This window comes from Heterodontus francisci, chromosome 4 (genome assembly GCF_036365525.1).
Source record: "Heterodontus francisci isolate sHetFra1 chromosome 4, sHetFra1.hap1, whole genome shotgun sequence".
NCBI lineage: Eukaryota > Metazoa > Chordata > Chondrichthyes > Heterodontiformes > Heterodontidae > Heterodontus > Heterodontus francisci.
In genome coordinates this window covers 12,105,275-12,128,749 of record NC_090374.1, presented here as the reverse complement: position 1 = coordinate 12,128,749, position 23,475 = coordinate 12,105,275, and the positions used below count along the sequence as shown (strand labels likewise).

At 46.6% G+C, this 23,475-nt stretch overlaps 1 protein-coding gene across 1 annotated transcript in view; it reads right to left on the bottom strand.

Annotated features, from left to right (window-relative positions):
- Positions 1–726: 726 nt before the first annotated feature.
- LOC137368894 (coiled-coil domain-containing protein 80-like) overlaps positions 727–23,475 on the bottom strand; it is a 36,152-nt gene continuing 13,403 nt past the window's right edge. The window contains exons 5-7 of the mRNA XM_068029143.1: positions 11,890–11,993; positions 4,148–4,228; positions 727–3,854 (exon numbers count right to left, since the gene is read on the bottom strand). Coding sequence (XP_067885244.1) covers positions 3,571–3,854; positions 4,148–4,228; positions 11,890–11,993 — 469 coding nt within the window. The 3' untranslated portion in view covers positions 727–3,570. The remainder of the gene's footprint in view (positions 3,855–4,147; positions 4,229–11,889; positions 11,994–23,475) is intronic.

Below are 23,475 nucleotides of genomic sequence, written 5' to 3'. Positions count from 1 at the left end.
GTTTTGTAAAAGACCAGAACAGCGCCTCTCCCTCACTCTCCAAATTCCCCAAGTTAAGCAGTCTGTCGAAGCAGTACTCTGTCGAGCTGGACTCTGTGCTGCTTACTTTGTATATATGTAATGATCTGATGCAGTAGGTTCATAGCATAAACAGTACAGAAGGAGGCAACTTGGCCCATTGTGCCTGTGCCGGCTCTGTTAAAGAACGATCCAATTACTCCCTCTCCCCTGGCCTTTCCCCATAGCTCTGCAAATGTTTCCCCTTCAATTGTTTACTTTTCCATTTCACAAATTATGTAGATTGCCTTCATTGAGCTGGATACAGGGGCCATCTGTTTGTTCTACCACCACCTGTTGTTGACCTAGACAGATTCAAACTCACCTGTCTGGTCTGCAATGTGTGGGGGTCCTGTTTATGTGGATGCGGAAGCAAAGTTAGTACAAATACCAATGGATTTCCGGCCTGAAATTTGGCTGCTAAGCTCAAGTTAGTGTAGTGTAGGTATTGGACCTAAGCCTACCACTATCTGATGTGTTTGACTTTGGGAATGAGGGGCTAACGGTAGTTGCCATGGCAACCATTAATCTTGAGCGCATCCATATGGGTGACAAGTGAATGAGCAACATTTACAGTATCATAACTGTAAATTTAATCCTGTAACAATTCAGTTGATTACCAGAAAAATAGTATATATTCTATAGAATAGAATATTCTATAGTACAGCATAAAACCATATCCAGAGCTTCTTTTCACGCTTTAACTATTGTGGAATCTGTGACAAAATATTGTATAAATAACATATTTAATGCACCTTGGACTTGTAGTACAGTTCCATATCATCCTTGAGGAGCTTAAGACAACTCATGTCCCTAAACAAATGCCTAAACCGGCACCTTTGACAAATGTTTAGTGAACCTTTGTTGCTTCTCTGGTCTATTGTAACTCAAACTATCCTCAATTTAATACATGAGGTATATGTTGGACAAGATCATTGCAAAAAATATAGGGCTTCAACTATTTCTATTCAGTGTCATTTGTCTATTATAGAATCTTAGAATTATATAGTGCAGAGGAAGGCCATTAGGCCCATCGTACCTGTGCCAGCTCTTTGAAAGAGCTATCTAATTAGTCCCACTACCCCTCCTCTTTACTTGTATCCCTGCAGTTTTTCCCCTTCAAGTATTTATCCAGTTCTCGTTTGAAAGTTATTATTGAATCTGCTTCTACTGCCCTTTCAGGCAGCACATTCCAGATCAAAGCAACTCACTGTGTAAACATTTTTTTTCCCTCGTCACCTCTGGTTCTTTGCCAGTTACCTTAAATAACTTTATCTATTATGAGAAGAGTTATTTTTAAAAATGAGAAACTCAAGTGGTGATCCAAGCCCACAGGGCAGGACAAACACACACTCCCATGGCTTCCGCCCCACTATGGTTGACAATGAGGTTAATTGGGAAGTAACCATTATGTTGAACTTGGCTTTTAAAAGCTATGTGAGAGAGGATGACTTGGAGAGGTGTGTCCAGTTTTGGGGTTTAAATTTCATAAGAATATATTGGTTATAGAGGCATACAGTGCAGATTCTCCAGAAAGCGATTAAGTTATAAGGCCAGGTTGCGACAATTTGGCTTGTATTCCTTTGAGTTAAGAATATAGGAAATAGAAGCGAGAGAAGGCCATATGTCCCCTCAAGCCTACTCTGCCACACAATAAGATTATGGCTGACTTCAACGCAACATTCTCAACCGATCCACATATCCCTTGGTTCCCTTAGAATCCAAAAATGTATTCATCTCAGCCTTGAATGTAACCAACAACCAAGAATCCACAGCCCTATGAGGTAGAGAATTCCAAAGATTCACAACTCTCTTGAGTAAAGAAATTTCTCCTCATCTCAGGCCTAAATGGCCAACCCCTTTTTCTGAGACTATGACAGCTAATTCTAGATTCTCCAGTCTCTCAGCATCTACCCTATCAAGCCCTCTCAGATTGGTCTTACTGGTATATGTCTCAATGAGATCACCTCTCATTCTTCAGCTCAATTTCTCCTCATAGGACAAACCTCTCATCCCAGGAATCAATCTAGCGAACCTTCACTATACCCTCTCGTAAGGCAAGTATATCGTTCCTTAGGCACAGAGACCAAAACTGTTCACAGTACTTCACCTGTGGTCTCACCAAAGCCCTATACAACTGTAGCAAGACTTGCTTACTTTTGAGCTTCAAGCCCCTTGCAATAAAGCCAAATAGTAAGAAAGTTGAAGGATCTGGTTAAGATGCTTAAAATGATGAGAGTCAATAGGATAAATATAGAAAAACTACTTCCTCTGATGGAGAAGCTAGAACAAGGGAGCACCGTTTTAAGATTAAATCTAGGCCATTTAGGAATGAAATCAGGAAGCAGTTTTTCACACAAAGCATACTGGAAATCTGGAACTTTTCCTCCAAAAGGCTGTGGATGCTGGAATCCTCAAGCCTGAGATCGATAAATTTCTGTTGGGTAAGGCTACCAACGAATATGGAACAAAGGCAAATAAATGGAGTTGAGCTACAGACCAGCCACGATCTAATTAAATGGTGGCACGAGCTTGAGGGGCTGAGTGGTCTAACCCTGTTTCTCTGTAAAGGAATTCTATTTTTGAAGACCTGGAAAAAAGTGCAATGAATCTTGCTTCCAATAAATACAGGGGAATATAGGAAGGAGGAAGACTATGTAGGTTTGGGTATTTGGAGCTGAGAGGAAAGTTTGGAAGAGCAATAATCATTGCTAGCATCAATAAAATACAAAAAGAGGGGTATGGCAGTAGAGGTGAGAAGTAATCGCCTGTAAACATGTCCAGCCTTTACCTGTGCCTGGCCCAGTTTTTTTGTTCTTTCGTGGGATGTGGGTGTCACTGGCAAGGCCAGCATTTGCTGCCCATCCCTAATTGCCCTTGACAACTGAGTGGCTTGCTAGGCCATTTCAGAGAGCAGTTAAGTGTCAACCACATTGCTGTGGGTCTGGAGCCACATGTAGGCCAGACCAGGTAAGAATGGCAGATTTCCTTCCCTAACGGCATGAGGTAAACCAGATGGGTTTTTAAGACAATCGATGATAGTTTCATGGCACTATTACTGAGACTAGCTTTGAATTCCAGATTTTTCAATTAATTAACTAAATTTAAATTCCACCAGCTGCCGTGGTGGGATATGAACCCGTGTCCCCATGAATTAGCCTGAGCCTCTAGATTACACCGCTGTCTCCCCTAAGGGATTATGCAGGCATCTCCCAAATATGGCAGTAAGTTTCATGTCTTGTGTCTTTAAGGGTTACTGAGAGGAAAGAAAAATTATTGAGCATGAAAAGGCAACTTTGCTCATTAGAGGGGCTACTGTATTGGTTACTACAGCATGGACACCACCATACTAACAAGTACAAAGTGCACTATTAACATTGATATTGTAAACTGTCCAATGCATGTTTGTTGATGTAAATTGACTATATATTTAAGTACATAAAGTTCATAAGACTGGTGCTTTGAAACTGCGATCAAAGTCTCATGTAACAATAATTTTCCCATTGTTGTGCATTATGCATGCTCAGGATATCCACGATAATGATGGGAATATTCATCCTCGTGACAGTAAATTCCCAGTGTCTCCTGAAGCCTTATCTCCTCCTGTCTGAGCTGCATGGAGTCCACTAGCTCATAAATGGTTGCCAGTGACCACATGGGAGACAGGTACCAGGAGTTGATTGTGCCGTCTTTACCAATTAGCAGCATCATAAAGTGCTCCTCGCTGACCTGGAAGTGTTCACGAAGGCCTTTCACTGCCATCAAGGAAAGCTCCTTAGTCTCTGCCTTGGACCTCCCTATGTTCAGTAAATAAAAGCAAACATTTCAACAAACAAATCTAATTTGCCCTCACAGTAAGTCTTGTTAGCCTTATGCAGTTGATAACACTCATGCTTCAGAGTTAGAAGGCTGTGGGTTCAAGCCCCACTTCAGGACTTGACCTCATGACCTAGGCTGACATTCCAGTGCAGTACTGAAGCAGTGCTACATTGTTGGATGTATCATCTGGTTAAGTTGTTAAACTGAACGTGTAACCATCACTCAGAACTTAGTTAATTAACTTAATACGTAACCAAACAAATACCCTTACCATTCAAAGGAAACAATTCCAGAGATCCTGAAGCATCTTCCCCTGAACCCATCAACTTCAACAGGGCAAAGTGGCGAATTCCTGATCAAATATCAAACACAAGTTTGCTCTCTTTATTAAACAAAAAGCACAAGACAGATATTTGCATTTACAATTTAATACTGCCATAAAGGTCCTCCAAGCTTCAGCATGGTTTGTAGTACAGTGATAGCTTGGCTTAGTTGGTAGCAGTCCCACCTCTTCAGTCAAAAGGTTGTGGGTTTAAACCCCACAACAGCTTTTGAGCATCAAGTAGGATAAGGTAATGCAGTGGTTCAGTTACCGGACTTAATCCAGAAGCAGTGAGTTCAAATCCTGTTATGGCAGTTTCAGAACTTAAATTCAGTTTATAAACAAAAAAATTAGTAAACAATGTAACCATGAAGCTATTATTTCATTATGAAATCCACAACTGGTTCATTAATGTCATTTGGGAAGGAAATCTGCCATCCTTAACCATATGTGACTCCAGTCCCACACCAAAACATAGCTGACTTTTAACTGCCCTCTGAAGTGGCCTATTAAGCCCATCAGTTCTCAGGGCAACTCGGAATGAGGAATAAGTGCTGGCCTTGCCAGAAATGCCACATCCCATGAATTAATTATTTTAAAAAAAATAATCTAGGCTGACAGCCCTGTCCGGTACTGAAAAAGTGCTGCATTGTTGGAGGAGCCATCTTTCAGATGAAGTGTTTATCTGAGGTTATATAGGAACAGGAGGAGGAGGCCGAGCCTGTTCCGCCATTCAGTTCTACCTGCCAGTTCTGGTGAATGTTGAAGCTGCCCGGATGGTCTTTGGAGAAAAAAATGGAGTCTTTCCTGTGTCCTGGCTAACAACTGCACTCGATTACCACCAAAAAAACTAAGTGTATGTTTAACCCGACACTGTTTTGGGGATTTTACTCTTGTTATGACCAGGTGAGAAAGAGGTCTAGGGTTTCCTTTCAGCCTTCACCTGGTCTTACATAACAGGGTTTATTTTTAAACACACCGTGTTTTTAGCTCCCCCTTGATGAACCGTTGTTCACCGCTTTCCAATTATAATGCAAAGAAACCAGCACAAACAGGCTTTCTTAGGTTTCAAGAAGAAAAGTTGAAATTTATTAAACTTAAACTCTAATTCTGTTGATACCTACGGATACTTGTCACGCCCACGCTCGCATGCATACGTGATACATACATGCAAATAGAGATAGAAAGGAGAAGAAAAATAAAGTGGAAAGGTTTGAGGCACTATCTGAAGAGTTTTTGTTACGGTTCTTTGAGCTCACTGTAGAGTCCTTGATTGTAGGTCGATCTTGCTTTTCATTGGGGCCCAGTGTTCTTCTTAAACCCTGTCTGCTGCAGGAGACTTTTCTCTCTTGGGGTTCATGTGTCTTCAGTGGATTCAGAGACTTGTGAGAAAGAGATGGGAGCAGACAGCAGCGAGATCTTTTCAATCCAGGCGCAAACAGCTTTCTGCCCAAACTGTTTGTACAAATTCAAAAAACTCAGGTTGCCTAGCGGGTTAGTCATGTAACTAGCTGGTTTGACCCTGTCCATTTGTGTATTTGGCCATCTTAGCAGTCAGCCTGGAATGCGAGCTCACCCACCTTCAACGTCTGTTTATCAAAAGTCCATTGTGGGTTGAATGTGTCAGGGAATGGCTGCTTTGTCCTTCCAAACACCGTTTGTTAATATGCAAATGTCTTTTCCAGCCACCGCTGAGCTGTTCAACAAGTTCTCCCTCATTCCAGTAACAGTTTCAAATCAATGGTCATGACAAAATTAATGTGCCTCATTCTTGGCGGACTAGCATGACACCTCCACACCCAGCAGAATGAAATGCGACTTGAGAAAAGCTGCATTTCATTCCAAGGGTTGAGAAAAATGCAGAATACAGAAAAAAACGTGCATTTCTCTCATTCATTCCCATTCATTCATAAATCTTAAAACATATTACAGCCTGTCTTCATTGGTGCCAGTGGTGCTTTAATTGCCCCTTTTTGGCATCCCAATAAGCATGTGGTTCTTTTTTTTGAGAAAGTTTCTCTTCCGTTTGCCCATTTCCATGGCTGGCTTGCGTCTTTGTTCCTGCTGAGATAATTTTTTTTTTAAAAGAGTCAGTAGCAGGCGGGTCTATCCTGAACTCTCTTTCAGTGCTTTACTGAGCCATGCAAAGGCTGTTAACTTCAGGGGATGGGTGGTTTGCTTTTTTTCAGACTGTGGGGGAGGATTCTTTGCTAATCTCCATTTTGTCCCAGCGGACACTCTTGCCTGCAGGTATTTATGCAGACTTTACTGCACTCCCCGTGACACTTAGACTAGGTGAGGCATTACCCTCACAGTTTCTCTGCCCCCTAGAAATCTTTCTTTGTCTCTGCAGGTTCCTGTAAATGCTGTTAGCAACTCTGGTGGGGTGCGTCTAGTGTTTGCCTTTACGTAGGAGGATGTCGGGTCTAACTTTTCACATTTTTCGGGGTTGGCTGACCAGACAGTAGGGGTTTTCATCTGGAATTCCTCCCGAACTTCCTTTAACCTGCCCTCTTAGTCACTTTTTCCCCTTTCCTGTTTAACCTTTTGCCAGCCTTGTGCCTGTCTGTCCCCTTTTGCTCTTGGCGGCGGTCCCTTACAGTCCACCAACCCTCTGCTGAAGGGTCCTTATAACACTTACAGGACTTAGAGGTGCAGGTTTCACTGTGGGTTAGGGTTTCCCCTCAACCTGGCACATATGGCAATTCCTGCAGTACTCCATCACATCTTTGTGGAGTTTTGGCCTGTCAAACTGCTGTTTTATTTGGGCTTTGGTCTTTCATATACCAGCATGTAAAGCCACTGTAGTCTCGTGGGCCCTTCTTAATATTTCTCTCTGGTACCTCTGTGGCACCACTAACTGGTGAACCACTGCCCACTCCTTGCTCTCAGGTCTGTGAGGAGAACTCCATTTCCTCATCAGTACCTCATTCTTTAAATAGTAGCAATTAGGGACTTCCGCTGCTTCACTTTCAGACTGGGCAGCCTGTGCTAACTCTCACAATACTGGGTCGGCTCGCTGAGCCTCAGCTAGGCAAAATCCATTTAATTCATTCCCTGGGTCTCCTAACTTTCCAAAGAACGTCTCGGACAGGCAGACCTCATGGTCATCTGCCTGCAGTGCCAATGCAGTCTCCTCTGAGGGAGCTGGTTTGATCATGGCCTGATCCACTACACATTCAGGGAAACTGCAGAGGTCCATCTCCTGCCACCGCCCTGTCTCTCTGACCTCCTGCGGTCTTTCTTTTACTACTGCGGGGGGGGGAGGGGAGGGGCTACCACCTTCACCCCCGCCAGATCATTACCTAGGAGCAGGTCAACCCCGTCCACAGGCAAACTAGGTCACCGGTCCCGAAACTAGGTCGCACTCCAGGTGCACCCAGTGTACAGGTACAGGCATATACTGCCTCCAATACCATTCACCACCATTCTGGTGTTCACTGTACCCTCTGGGAGAAAGGTCATGTCTTTTCCTAGTAAAAGGGATCGAGTGGCCCCTGTGTCCCTGAGAATCACTATGGGCTTGCTTGCCCCATTCGAGGGGTATGCGGCTTCTTTCCCTTCAGACACCAAACCCTGATAACCCTCAGCAACGCTATTAAATTTTCTACTGCAGCAGTAGACTTCCTGGGTCTCACGCAGTTAAAGCCACAGCTTGTTCTACTGTGCTTTCCATCAGATTCCCTTCTTCACTGAGCAGGTGTGACTTAATTAACCCTACTGGTTTTCCCTTTGGTTTCTAGCAGTCAGCTTTTAAATGCCCTGCTTTATTACAATGGAAGCACACAGGTCTCCAGGTCTCACTCTTACTCACAGCACCTTCCTTTTTGGCTAGAGGAGGGCCCCCTGTGTCTCCTGCTTTCCTTTCTCTCCCAGGACTGCTTGGGTTTTTATCACTTTCCCACCCTTTGTCCCTTTCAGATTTGTGGGGGTGATTAGGAAAGGTTCTCCCCTGGGAAACCGACTTATAAATTGAAGCAAACTCATCGGCCAGAACAGCTGCTTGCCGAGCTCTCTGAACCCGCTGCTCCTCTACATCTGTCTTTATGGAGAGTGGGAGAGAGTGTTTAAATTTCTGTAACAGAGTTACTTTTCTGAGATTCTCATAGCTGAGCTGTACTTTAAGAGCCCTTAGCCACTGGTCAAAAGCTTCTTTTAAACTCCAGATACATTTGATTAGCTTGCTTCTTGAGGGTTCTAAACTTTTGGCAACAGGCTTCGGGTACTAATTCATATGCCCCGAGGATAACATTTTTGGTTAATTTGTTGAACTCTCATCTGGCAACAGGGAATAAACCTAATGGGCTTTTCCAGTTAGCTTGCTTTGTAGTAAAAGAGACCAGGTCTCAGATGGCCATTTTAGCTGCCTTGCCAGTTTCTCAAAGGACACCAAAAATACTTCTACATCCTCCTCATTGAATTTTGGAATTATTTTTATTTAGAGATACAGCACTGAAACAGGCCCTTCGGCCCACCGAGTCTGTGCCGACCAAGAACCACCCATTTATACTAACCCTACAGTAATCCCATATTCCCTACCACCTACCTGCACTAGGAGCAATTTACAATGGCCAATTTACCTATCACCTGCAAGTCTTTGGCGGTGGGAGGAAACCAGAGCACCCGGCGAAAACCCACTTGGTGCACAAGCAGTACCCAGAATTGAACCCGGGTCCCCGGAGCTGGGAGGCTGCGGTGCTAACCACTGTGCCACAATTAGTGGAGCTAATTTTAACAATTTTGTACCCAGTCCTGAATAATGCTCCTCCATATTGGCCATGCTGTCACTGGGGTTACTCTGTCACCCCCTAGTTAACTCAAGCCACTTCAGCTCTCTCTCTTCAGATTCTTTCTGGAATATTTTTTCTCTCTCCCTCTCCTCAAATTCAAGTTTCCTCTGTTCCAATTGTATCTTTGCTAACGATACCCTGTCGGAGTCTGCTTCTAACCCTGTTTCTGATTCTTCAGATTCAAGGGAAAAATGGTTGGCCACTAGCCTTCAGAGTTCAGACTTCCTAGCTTTGCCACATACAGTGATCCCACACTGCTCAGCCATTTTCCTCAGCTCCTCCACAGACAGTGCTTTTAACTTATCCCAAGTTAATTCACGCTGGCTTGGAGAGCTACTCGCTTCAGTTGAAGACATGTTAGTATTCAATCACACACAACCACAAGAAAACCTGTATTGAAATCTTGCTCCTTTTTTGCTTGGGAAGAATGTGGCTTTCCACTTCCAATTTCTCGTTGGTCTGTGGGTCAATTCCAGACGCTAGCACCCAAATTTCTGTTACGACCAGGTGAGAAAGAGGTCTAGGGTTCCCTTTCAGCCTTCAGCTGGTCTTACTGTAACAGGGTTTAATTTTAAACACATTGTGTTTTTAGCTCCCCCTTGGTGAATCCTTATTCACCGCTTTCCAATTATAAGGCAAAGAAACCAGCACAAACAGGCTTTCTTAGGTTTCAAGAAGAAAAGTTGAAATTTATCAAATTAAACTCTAATTCAGTTGATGTCTACGGATACATGACGCACCCACGCTAGCATGCATACGTGATACATACATGCAAATAGAGACAGAAAAGGGCAGAAGAAAAATAAAGTGGAAAGGTTTGAGACAACATCTGAAGAGTTGTTGTTACGGTTCTTCGAACTCACTGTAGAGTCCTTGATTGTAGGTAGATCTTGCTTTTCGTTGGGGCCTAGCATTATTCTTAAACCTTGTTTGCTGCAGGAGACTTTTCTCTCTTGGGGTTCATGTATCTTCAGTGGATTCAGAGGCTTGTGAGAAAGAGATGGGAGCAGACTGGAGAGAGATCTTCTCAGTCCAGGAGCAAACAGCTTTCTGCCCAAACTGTTTGTACAAATTCAAAAAACTCAGGTTGCCCAGCAGGTTAGTCATGTGACTAGATGGTTTGACCATGTCTGTTTGTGTATTTAGCCATCTTAGCTGTCAACCTGGAATGCGAGCTCCCCTACCTTCAACGTCTGGTGATCAAAAGTCCATTGTGGGTTGAATGTCAGGGAATTGCTGCTTTGACCTTACAAACACTGTCTGTTAATATGCAAATATCTTTTCCAGCCAGGGCTGATCTGTTCAACAAGTCCTCCCTCACTCCAGTAACAGTTTAAAATCAATGTTCATGATAAAATTAATGTGCCTCATTCTTGGTAGGTGCAGGCCTAGCATGACACTTTATAAAATGCATTCCATGTTTCTCCATATCATGACCGCAGTGCTCTAATGTAAGTTCATTGTATTTAGTATGGTGTATGTTGAAATGCCTTGGCAAGAGGAAACCAAACCTCCTGCCCCTGGTATCCCATGGGGAGCTTGTGAGGAGTGAGTGATCATTTGTTCATGGGATGTTGGCATTGCTGGCTAGGCCAACAATAATTGCTTTTGAGAAGTTGGTGGTGAGTTGCCAACTTGAACTGCTGCAGTCCCTGGGGTGTAGATACACCCACAGTGCTGTTAGGAAGGGAGTTCCATGATTTTGACCCAGCGACAGTGAAGGAATGGTGATGTAGTTCCAAGTCAGGATGGTGTGTGGCTTGGAGGGGAACTTGCAGGTGGTGGTGTTCCCATGTATCTGCTGCTCTTGCCCTTCTAGGTGATGGAGGTTGCGGGTTTGGAAGGTGCTGTCAAAGAAGCCTTGGTGAGTTGCTGCAGTGCATCTTGTAGATGGTACACACTACTGCCACTGTGCGTCGGTGGTGGAGGGAGTGAATGTTGAAGGTGGTGGGTGGGGTGCCAATCAAGCGGGTTGCTTTGTCCTGGATGGTGTCGAGCTTCCTGAGTGTTGTTAAAGCTGCACCCATCCAGGCAAGTGGAGAGTATTCCATCACACTCCTGACTTGTGCCTTGTAGATGGTGGACAGACATTGAGGAGTCAGGAGGTGAGTTACTCGCCGCAGAATTCCCAGCCTCTGACCTGCTCTATGGCTACTCCAGTTCAGTTTCTGGTCAATGGTAACCCCCAGGATGTTGATAGTGGGGGATTCAGCAATCGTAATGCCATTGAACATCAAGTGGAGATGGTTAGATTCTCTCTTGTTTGAGATGGTCATTGCCTGGCACTTGTGTGGTGCAAATGTTACCTGCCTCTTATCAGCTGAAACCTGGATAGTCTTGCTGCATCTGCGCATGAGCTGCTTCAGTATCTGCAGAGTCACAAATGGTGCTGAATATTGTGCAATCATCAGTGAACATCCCCACCTTATGATGGAGGGAAGGTCATTGATGATGCAGCTGAAAATGGTTGGGCCTAGGACACTATCCTGAGGAACTCCTGCAGTGATGTCCTGGAGCTGAGATGATTGACCTCCAACAACCACAACATCTTCCCTTGTGCTAGGTATGACTCCAACCAGCAGAGAGTTTTCCCCTGATTCCCACTGACTCCAGTTTTGCTAGGGTTCCCTTGATGCCATACTCGGTCAAATGCTGCTCTGATGTCAAGGGCAGTCATTGTCACCCACCATCCACCCCCCCCAATCACACCAAGCTGATTCTCCCAACAGAGCATTCATTGTGAGTCAGTCTAACTGCCTGTCCATGTTAAAAAGAGAACTTCTATTACAGAAAGAAGTATGTGCAGCATCAGCTGGTGTAAAGCAGCGGAAGAAATGGTTGCCTCGTCTGCCACTAGGCATGGAAGTAAAAGAAGGAAAATGTGATGGTGAAATAACTTACCAAGATTGCAGGCCTGGTCACGCAATGCTGTGACCTGCTGTTGAAATGCCCATTCTCCTTCATTAGGAGATGAAATTATCAACAATCTTCGTTTCCACTGTAACCTTAAAATAAAGAGTCAACACAGATTTAACCCCTATCAATAGACATTTTTCCTTCTTGCAATTCCTAAACTGTGGTAAAATATTTCCACTCTCCGAGTCCAGTACCCGCTCTCTATTTGAATCCCTTCAGTCAGGTTTCCACCTCTCCCACAGCACTGGAATGGCTCAAACTAGTTTCCATTCTCTGGTGCATTATTTTCATTGTCTTTCTCGACCTCTCTCCAGCTGATCACTTCATCCTCCTCCAAGATACCCTTGTCCAGCTTCAAGGGACTGCCCTTCTTCAGTGCTGCTCTCACCTATCTGATCATAGCCACAACATCTCTACCTCACTACACCTCCACACTGCCATCTCGGGATCCATCCTTATTCTCCTCCTCTTCCTCATCTACATGGTATCTTTTGGCAACATGTTGCACAGGCATATGTAATCAGGTGACGCCCAGCTCTACCTCTCCACCACTGCCTCTGTGATATTTGACAGGCTAATAGACCCCAGTATCTCAAATGTAAAATTCTCACATTCTTGTGTTTAAATCTTCCATGGCCTTGCCCCTCCTTGGCTCTGTAATTCCCCCTATGTCTAACATACAGTCCTGAAAAAATAACATTTTCTCCAGCTAAACATTGGGAAAACCAAAGCTATCGTCTTTGTAAGCCTCCCTGGCCTCCACACCACAAACAATGGGGTGAGTTTTACCGCCCCCTCCCCACCCCCCCCCCCCCCCCCCCCCCCCACCACCCCCGACGTCAGGGGTTGTGGCTGAGGGCCTGGAAAATGCCTCCGGGAGAGGCCCGCGTGGGCCTCGATGCTGAGAAGGCCCCGGCCCATATTACTGCTTGTGGGGAGGCCTCGTGGCGGCCCCACAACCCCTGCTGCTCGGCGATGGGAGCAGGATTTAAAGATGTAAATTGGTAAAATAATGACCTATCTGTTGCCATCAGCTGCCCCACTGCATATTCCGGCCAGTTGCCGGGACTCCCGTGCCTTTGGATCTCTGACCGGAGATCTGATGCGGGACACTGGTGGGGATGGGGGGGAGGCGGAGGAGGTAGGTTTTCAGGGCAGGAATGGGGGGGAGTGGGGTGAAATCTTTTTGATTGGTTCCAGGAGTGGTGGGAAAGGGTAAGGTTCAAAGTTTATAAACTTTGCGGGGGAAGGTCGGGACCGCAAGTTTTTTTTGGGGGTGGGCAAGTAATAATTTGTTTTGTCATTGAGGGGGTGGGAGAGGGTATTGAAACTTTTCTTAAGTTTTTCATTTTAATTTCCACTTCCTAAACCTTTAAAAATGTAAATGAATTGGAAGAGCTTGAAACCCTTTAAAAATGGCACTGGTGCCTGTGCAATGGCACCAAATACCATTGCCGGGGACAGAGCGCCTGGGGGGAGGGGGGAGAGGCCGGGCGGTCTGCCCCAGCCATGTAAATCAGCCATCGTGCTCAATATCACAGCGGCTCCGCAAGGTAACTTCCGCGCCTGCACCCTCCCCCCATTTTTGAAGATCACCGAGATCGGCGGCGAGTTGGTAAAATGCAGCCCATTGTGCCCTTGTCACCAATTTCATCTCCCTCCTTCACCACAGTCTCGGGTGGAATGAGACCATTCGCAATCTCAGCATCCTGTCCAACCTAAAGCCAGCTTCAGATCCACTTTCCTCCCCTTCACAAAGATCGCCAATTTCCGCCTCCATTATATCACACAGCTTGACTCTACCTCAGCCCATCTACTGATGAAACCCTCATCTATGCACTTGTCACCTTCAGGTTCAACTATTCCAATGCTTTCCTACCCACCTTCTGTAAACTCACCCAAAACTGCTGCCTGAATCTTATCCTACACCACGTTCCATCCATCCATCAAACCCAACCTCACTGACTTGCATTGGCTCTTAATTCCCCAATGCCTCAAGTTTAAAATTCTCATGCTCTTGTTTAAATACTGCCATGCCCTCCCTCATCAACTTCCTCCAGCTCAATAACCCCCATCCCTCCCCAGACTCACAATTCCTCCGATTCCAGCTTTTTCTGCATGCCACTCTCTCTTCACCTCATCACAGGTAGCAGTGCCTTTAGCTTCTAAGGTCCCATGCTCTCAAATTCCCTTTCTAATAGGGATTAGATCTGATAGGGTTAGATGAGAGGGAGTAGAAGGAGGCTCATGGAACATAAACACCAGAATAGACCGATTGGGCTGAATGGCCTATTTTTGTGCTTAGACATGATGTAACCTCGTTCTTCTCCTTGAAGAGCAGCCATAAAAACCACCTCATCGACCAAGCCTTTGATCAACCCTCGTAATTTGAGTTTCTGGCTGAGCATCTGTTTCTCCTGCACATCTCTGTGAAGTGCTCTGGGATTTTTTTATGCATTAAAGATGCTATATAATTATGACAATATTATTACATTCAAACCAGTTGCCAGTTTCTGCCAAAACTACCTGTATTCCCTATTCGGAAATGGTATAATTTTATTGAGAATTTACTTCCATTCAAGATTAGAACGGACCCAGTGTTACTAGAACTGCTAAACCCAGTTTTCAGTCGGGACCATGCTATACACTACTCAGTTCCAGCAAACAGGTAGTCTGAAAATCGGAGTCGCAGAGGCTCTGACCTGCTGAGCGACATAATTCACAAACCAACGCATTCAACTTCAGTACGTACAGTGAAACATGTAATATTTTTAATATTTGGGTTTACGTTCCCTTCTTTCCTGAAGATCTTTGCTAAAGTACTGTTGAGGGATGCTCTCTGGTACCTCACCTAAGGGGTCATGATCTGTGTGCATGATCAATGTTTGGCAACAATATTTAACGATGGAGTCTGAGGGACATCACTTGATCATCGACAACCAGACCATTGGAGGCCATTTACTGAGACCAGTTACTAATCCTGACAATTAAGAAGCAATGGAATTAAACATCAGTGGAAATACAGCCTTAAAGCATTGAGGTTTCAATGTGAACAGGCATATTAATTCACCTCCCTTGCACCACTGGGCTCAGTATCCCTTCCAGGACATATTTAAAACATTAGAGTTCATTATTATAGAGTCATAGAGTTATACAGCACAGAAACGGGCCCTTCGGCCCATCGTGTCTGTGCCGGCCATCCAGCACCCAACTATTCTAATCCCATATTCCTGCATTTGACCCGTAGCCTTGTATGCTATGGCGTTTCAAGTGCTCATCTTCTTCTTTGGCCTCCTTGTCTCGAGAGACAATGGGTAAGCGCCTAGACGTGGTCAATGGTTTGTGAAGCAGTGCCTGGAGTGGCTGTAAAGGCCAATTCTAGAGTGACAGACTCTTCCACAGGCGCTGCAGATAAAATTGGTTGTCGGGGCTGTTACACAGTTGGCTCTCTCCTTGCACTTCTGTCTTTTTTCCTGCCAACTGCTAAGTCTCTTCGACTCACTACTCTTTAGCTCCATCTTTATGGCTGTCCGCCAGCTCTGGCGATCACTGGCAAATGACTCCCACGACTTGTGGTCAATGTCACAGGACTTCATGTCACGTTTGCAGGTTTTTAAAGCGGAGACATGGACGGCCGGTGGGTCTGATACCAGTGACAAGCTCGTTGTCCAATGCGTCCTTGGGAATCCTGCCATCTTCCATGCAGCTCACATGGCCAAGCCATCTCAAGCGCCGCTGGCTCAGTAGTGTGTATATGCTGGGGATGTTGGCCACCTCAAGGACTTCTGCGTTGGAGATACGATCCTGCCACCTGATGCCAAGGCTTCTCCGGAGGCAGTGAAGAGTTGAGACGTCGCTCTTGGCTGACAATTGTTGTCCAGGCCTCGCTGCCGTAGAGCAAGGTACTGAGGACACAGGCTTGAAACAATCGGACTTTTGTGTTCCGTGTCAGTGCGCCATTTTCCCACGCTCTCTTGGCCAGTGTGGACATAGCAGTGGAAGCCTTTCCCATGCGCTTGTTGATTTCTGCATCTAGAGACAGGTTACTGGTGATAGTTGAGCCTAGGTAGGTGAACTCTTGAACCACTTCCAGGGCATGGTCGCCGATATTGATGGATGGAGCATTTCTGACATCCTGTCCCATGATGTTTGTTTTCTTGAGGCTGATGGTTAGGCCAAACTCGTTGCAGGCAGCCGCAGTCCTGTCGATGAGTCTCTGCAGCCATTCTTCTGCGTGGGATGTTAATGCAGCATTGTCAGCAAAGAGGAGTTCCCTGATGAGGACTTTCCGTACTTTGGTCTTCACTCTAAGATGGGCAAGGTTGAACAACCTGCCATCTGATCCTGTGTGGAGGAAAATTCCTTCTTCTGAAGACTTGAATGCATGTGAGAGTAGAAGTGAGAAGAAGATCCCAAACAATGTAGGTGTGAGAACACAGCCTTGTTTCAAGCCACTCAGGATAGGAAAGGGGTCTGATGAGGCACCGTTATGCTGAATTGTGCCTTTCATATTGTCATGGAATGAGGTGATGATACTTAGTAATTTTGGTGGACATCCGATCTTTGCTAGTAGTCTGAAGAGACCACGTCTGCTGACGAGGTCAAAGGCTTTGGTGAGATCTATGAAAGCAACGTAGAGGGGCATCTGTTGTTTGCGGCATTTCTCCTGTAGCTGGTGAAGGAAGAACAGCACATCAATGATGAATCTCTCTGCTCGAAAGCCGCACTGCGCCTCAGGGTAGACACGCTCAACCAGCTGCTGGAGTCTGTTTAAAACGACTCGAGCGGAGACTTTCCCCACTATGCTGAGCAGGGAGATTCCACGGTAGTTGTTGAAGTCAACGCGATCACCTTTGTTCTTATAGAGGGTGATGATATTTGCATCGTGCATGTCCTGTGGTACTGCTCCCTCATCCCAGCACAGGCAAAGCAGTTCATGGAGTGCTGAGAGTATAGTAAGCTTGGCATTCTTGATTATTTCCAGGGTAATGCTGTCCTTTCCAGGGGATTTTCCACTGGCTGCGTTTGCTGACAACACCACCACTAGGTAGGTGGTGGCGTAGTGATATTATGACTGGACTAGTAACCCAGAGACCCAGGGTATTTCTTTGGGGACATGGTTTCGAATCCCACCACAGCAGAAGGTGGAATTTGAATTTAATTAATAAATCTGGAATTTTAAAAAAAAGCTAGTCTAATGACGGCCATGAAACCATTGTTGATTGTTGTAAAAACTCATCTGGTTCACTAATGTCCTTTAGGGAAGGAAATCTGCTGTCATTACCTGGTCTGGCCTACATGTGACTCCAGACCCACAGCAAAGTGGTTAACTCTTACATGCCCTCTGAAATGGCCTAGCAAGCCACTCAGTTGTACCTAACCGCTACGAAGTCAATAAAAAGGAATGAAACCGGACGGACCACCTGGCATTGACCTAAGCACCGGAAACGACAATGGCAAACCCAGCCCTGTCAACCCTGCAAAGTCCTCCTTACTAACATCTGGGGGCTTGTGCCAAAGGTGGGAGAGCTGTCCCACAGACTAATCAAGCAACAGCCTGACATAGTCATACTCACGGATTCATACCTCACAGACAATGTCCCAGGCACTGCCATCACCATCCCCGGGTATGTCTTGTCCCACCGGCAGGACAGACCCACCAGAGGTGGTGGCACAGTGGTATACTGTCGGGAGGGAGTTGCCCTGGGAGTCCTCAACATCGACTCCTAACCCCATGAAGTCTCATGGCATCAGGACAAACATGGGCAAGGTAACCTCCTACTGATTACCACCTACCGCCCTCCCTCAGCTGATGAGTCAGTACTCCTCCATGTTGAACACCACTTGGAGGAAGCACTGAGGGTGGCAAGGGCACAAAATGTACTCTGGGTGGGGAACTTCAATGTCCATCACCAAGAGTGGCTCGGTAGCACCACTACTGACCGAGCTGGCCGAGTCCTAAAGGACATAGCTGCTAGACTGGGTCTGCGGCAGGTGGTGGGGGAACCAAGACAAGGGAAAAACATACTTGACCTGGTCCTCACCAATCTGCCTGCCGCAGATGTTTCTGTCCATGACTGTATTGGTAGGAGTGACCACCGCTCAGTCCTTGTGGAGACGATGTCCCGCCTTCACATTGAGGATACCATCCATTGTGTATTGTGGCACTATGACCGTGCTAAATGGGATAGATTTCGAACAGATCTAGCATTGCAAAATTGGGCATCCATGAGGCGCTGTGGGCCATCAGCAGCAGCAGAATTGTACTCAACCACAATCTGTAACCTCATGGCCCAGCATATCCCCCACTCTACCATTACCATCAAGCCAGGAGACCAACCCTGGTTCAATGAAGAGTGCAGGAGGGCATGCCAGGAGCAGCACCAACCTGGTGAAGCCACGTCACAGGACTATCTGTGTGCCAAACTGCAGAAGCAGCATGCGATAGACAGAGCTAAGCGATCCCATAACCAACGGATCAGATCTAAGCTCTGCAGTCCTGCCACATCCAGCCATGAATGGTGGTGGACAATTAAACAACTAATTGGAGGAGGTGGCTCCACAAATATCCCCATCCTCAATGATGGGGGAGCCCAGCACATCAGTGCGAAAGATAAAGCTGAAACATTTGCAACAATCTCCAGCCAGAAGTGCCGAGTTGATGATCCATCGCGGCCTCCTCCTGAAGTCCCCAGATCACAGATGCCAGTCTTCATCCAATTCGATTCACTCTGCGTGATATCAAGAAACGACTGAAGGCACTGGATACTGCAAATGCTATGGGCACTGACAATATTCCGGCAATAGTACTGAAGACCTGTGCTCCAGAACTTGCCACGCCCCTAGCCAAGCTGTTCCAGTACAATTACAACACTGGCATCTACCCTGCAATGTGGAAAATTGCCCAGGTATGTCCTGTACACAAAAAGCAGGACAAGTCCAACCCGGCCAACTACCGCCCCATTAGCCTACTCTCAATCATCAGTAAAGTGATGGAAGGTGTCATCAACAGTGCCATCAAGCGGCACTTGCTTAGTAATAACCTGCTCAGTGATGCTCAGTTTGGGTTCCGCCAGGGCCACTCAGCTCCTTACCTCATTACAACCTTGGATCAAACATGGACAAAAGAGCTGAACTTAAGAGGTGAGGTGAGAGTGACCGCCCTTGACATCAAGGCAGCATTTGACCGAGTATGGCATCAAGGAGCCCCAGCAAAACTGAGGTCAATGGGAATCAGGGGGATAACCCTCCACTGGCTGGAGTCATACCTAGCGCAAAGGAAGATGGTTGTGGTTGTTGGAGGTCAATCATCTGAGCTCCAAGACTTCACTGCAGGAGTTCCTCAGGTTAGTTTCCTAGGCCCAACCATCTTCAGCTGCTTCATCAATGACCTTCCTTCAATCATAAGGTCAGAAGTGGGGATGTTCGGTGATGACTGCACCATATTCAGCACCATTCATGACTCCTCAGATACTGAAGTAGTCCATATAGAAATGCAGCAAGACCTGGACAATATCCAGGCTTGGGTTGAGAAGTGGCAAGTAACATTTGTGCCACACAAGTGCCAGGCAATGACCATCTCCAACAAGAGAAAATCTAACCGTCTCCCCTTGACATTCAACGGCATTACCATCGCTGAATCCCCCACTATCAACATCCTAGGGGCTACCATTGACTAGAAACTGAACTAGAGTAGCCATATAAATACCGTGGCTACAAGAGCAGGTCAGAGGCTAGGAATCCTGAGGCGAGTAACTCACCTCCTGACCCCAAAGCCTGTCCACCATCTACAAGGCACAAGTCAGGAGTGTGATGGAATACTCTCCACTTGCCTGGATGGATGCAACTCCAACAACACTCAAGAAGCTCAACACCATCCAGAACAAAGCAGCCCGCTTGATTGGCATCCCATCTACAAACATTCACTCCCTCCACCAACAACGCACAGTGGCAGCAGTATGTACCATCTACAAGATGCACTGTAGCAATGCACCAAGGCTCCTTAGAGAGCACCTTCCAAACCCGCGACCTCTACCACCTAGAAAGACAAGGGCAGCAAATACATGGGAACACCACCACCTGCAAGTTCCCCTCCAAGTCACACACCATCCTGACTTGGAACTTGTCGCCGTTCCTTCACTGTCGCTGGGTCAAAATCCTGGAACTCCCTTCCTAACAGCACTGTGGGTGTACCTACCCCAAATGGACTTCAGCGGTTCAAGAAGGCAGCTCACCACGACCTTCTCAAGGGCAATTAGGGATGGGCAATAAATGCTGGCCTGGCCAGTGACGCCCACATCCCATGAATGAATGAAAAAAGGGTGGCACTGCAGTGGCACATGCACAAATGCAGCCTCCGTCACTAAAACGTCACAGTCTGCGACGTCAGACAGCTGCCAAGACTAAAGATGGCGCTGCTCAAATAATCATACAACGGCAATCTAAACACATGGCAGCACACAATGGCCGGAGGGAGATAGCGAGCGGGCCGGTGTAGTGGTGGGGAGGAACATAGCGAGCGGGCTGGTGGGAGAGGGGAAGGTGAGGGAGAGAGATAACGAGCGTGCTGGGGGGGTGTGGAGGGAGATAGCGAGCGGGCCGGAGTTAGGGGGTGGGGGAAGTGGTGGAGAGGAGGGAGCAAGCGGGTCGGGTGGGCCAGCAAGCGGGCCGGGGAGGGGGAGAGTGCACCCGTCACCACCAAGGTCTTCAGCCGCGCTCTCCCCAGTTCTCCCATCCCCACGTTACGCGTTGACGTCATCTGCGCATGTGCACAGATTGGCGCAGTCTGATGATGTCAGCTGCTGGCTGCGTTGTCAATAATCACTTTGTTTTCCACTGGCTAGAGAATCAATGGCATCACTGAGTTCCGATTTTGTTAGCTGTTCGGCCAGCTTATCCATGACTGGCAGAGACTGGGCTGCATTGAAGGCAGTCTCAGTGACAACATTTTCCCTGGAGTACAGTTCTAGGTAGTGCACCACCCAGCGGTCCATTTGCTTGCGTTGGCCAGTGATCGTTTCCCCTGATTTAGACTTGAGGGGGGCGATCTTCCTGATGGTTGGCTCAAAAGCTCTCTTAATGCCATCATACTTTGCTCTGATGTTTCTGGTGTTGGAGGCCAGCTGAATACGACTGCTTAGGTGTTGCCAGTAGTCATTTGCACAGCGCCTGGCTGTTCTTTGTGCAGCACTTCTGGCTACTTTAAGTGCTACAGATGTTAGCTTGCTGGGGGCTTTCTTGTAGTTCAACAGTGCAGTGCACTTAGCGGCTATGACAGGTTCCAGCTCTTCAAAGTGAGATTGAAACCAGTCTGCATTCTGCTTCTCACGTTTGCTATAGGTGGTCATTGCTGAGTCATAGACGGCGTCTCTGATGTGGGCCCACTTGGTCTCTGCATCGCCTGCAGGAATGTTTTGAAGGGCTTTTTCAAGTGAATTTAGAAACTTATGTAACAGCTGTGGATAAGAAATTCTGTTAGTGTTGATGCACGGGCGGCCCTTCTGCTTGGAGTGATGCAGCTTCTTTGGTTTGAGTCTAACTTTGCTGCACACCAGGGAGTGGTTGGTGTCGCAGTCCGCACTGTGGAAGCTGCATGTGATTTGGGCACTGTTTATAGAGGCTCGCCTTGTGATGATGAGGTCCAGCTGGTGCCAACAACGTGATCTTGGGTGTCTCCATGAAACCTGGTGACAGGGTTTAGTACGAAAGAACGAGTTGGTGATGCAGATGTTGCAATAGGTACACAACTTCAGCAGTCTCTCTCCATTTTCATTCATCCTTCCAATGCCATAGCGCCCAAGGCAGGAGGGCCATGAGTCATGGTCCGCCGCAACCCTGGCGTTAAAGTCCCCCAGCAAGAACAAATGTTTGGTATTGGGAATGCTACTAATGATATTATGGAGTTCCTCATAGAACTGGTCTTTAACTTCAGGTGGAGAGCAGACTGTTGGAGCATAGATGCTGAGTAGGTGTACTGGACCAGAGGCGGTGAGCAGTCGGATGGACAGTATACATTCCAAGCCATTTGAAAGTGGCTCTATCAAAGGGTGTCTGATGGCGAAGCCCACTCCATGCTGTCTTGGTTCTTCGGGATCCCTACTCTGCCAGAAGAAGCTGTAGTCTTGCTCTCTTAGAGATCCGCTGGCAGGGAGGCGTGTCTCCTGAAGTGATGCAATGTCCACATGGAGTCTACTGAGCTTGTTGTTAATGATGGCAGTCTTCCGAAGTTGTTGATTTGTGTAAGGTCTTCCGACAGGCCAGGACACATAGTTCTGACGTTCCAACTTGCAAAACGAAAGACTGGTACCTTCTTTCCGTTTTTTGTCATGCTGTTTGGTGCGGTGTTGCAGTTCACTTGTCAGGCAATGACCCTGAGCTCCAAGCACCCATTGAAGCAGGTGGACTGTGGCGGGACAGAACCTTACTGACCGGGGGCTGCCTGGTTTGAGACGGGCGGTAGCTGTCCAGTGAGATGCGATGACCTCTCCCACCGACAAAGGCAACCCGTGGCGCCCAATCTCTACGCCAATTGAGCTGGACTGATAACCCGTAACTGCTGCCTTCCGTGCTCATCTAAATACTTCTTAAGTGTTGTGAGGGTTCCTCCACCACCTCTTCAGGATGTGTGTTCCACATTTCAACCACCCGCTGGGTGAAAAATCTTTTCCTCAAATCCCCTCTAAACCTCCTACCCCCTTACCCTAAATCTATGCCCCCTGGTTATTGACCCCTCCGCTCGGGGAAAAAGTTTAGCATGCAGGAGAGACATGTTCCTGTGAAAATGAGGGATAGAAATGGCAAGATTAGGGAACCATGGATGACAGGTGAAATTGTGAGACTAGCTAAGAGGAAAAAGGAAGCATACATAAGGTCTAGGAGGCTGAAGAAAGACGAAGCTTTGAAAGAATATCGGGAATGTAGGACCAATCTGAAACGAGGAATTAAGAGGGCTAAAAGGGGTTATGAAATATCTTTAGCAAACAGGGTTAAGGAAAATCCCAAAGCCTTTTATTCATATATAAGGAGCAAGAGGGTAACTAGAGAAAGGATTGGCCCACTCAAGGACAAAGGAAGAAAGTTATGCGTGGAGTCAGAGAAAATGGGTGAGATTCTAAACGAGTACTTTGCATCGGTATTCACCGAGGAGAGGGACATGACGGATGTTGAGGTTAGGGACAGATGTTTGATTACTCTAGGTCAAGTCGGCATAAGGAGGGAGGAAGTGTTGGGTATTCTAAAAGGCATTAAGGTGGACAAGTCCCCAGGTCCGGATGGGATCTATCCCAGGTTACTGAGGGAAGCGAGAGAGGAAATAGCTGGGGCCTTAACAGATATCTTTGCAGCATCCTTAAACACGGGTGAGGTCCCGGAGGACTGGAGAATTGCTAATGTTGTCCCCTTGTTTAAGAAGGGTAGCAGGGATAATCCAGGTAATTATAGACCGGTGAGCCTGACGTCAGTGGTAGGGAAGCTGCTGGAGAAGATACTGAGGGATAGGATCTATTCCCATCTGGAAGAAAATGGGCTTATCAGTGATAGGCAACATGGTTTTGTGCAGGGAAGGTCATGTCT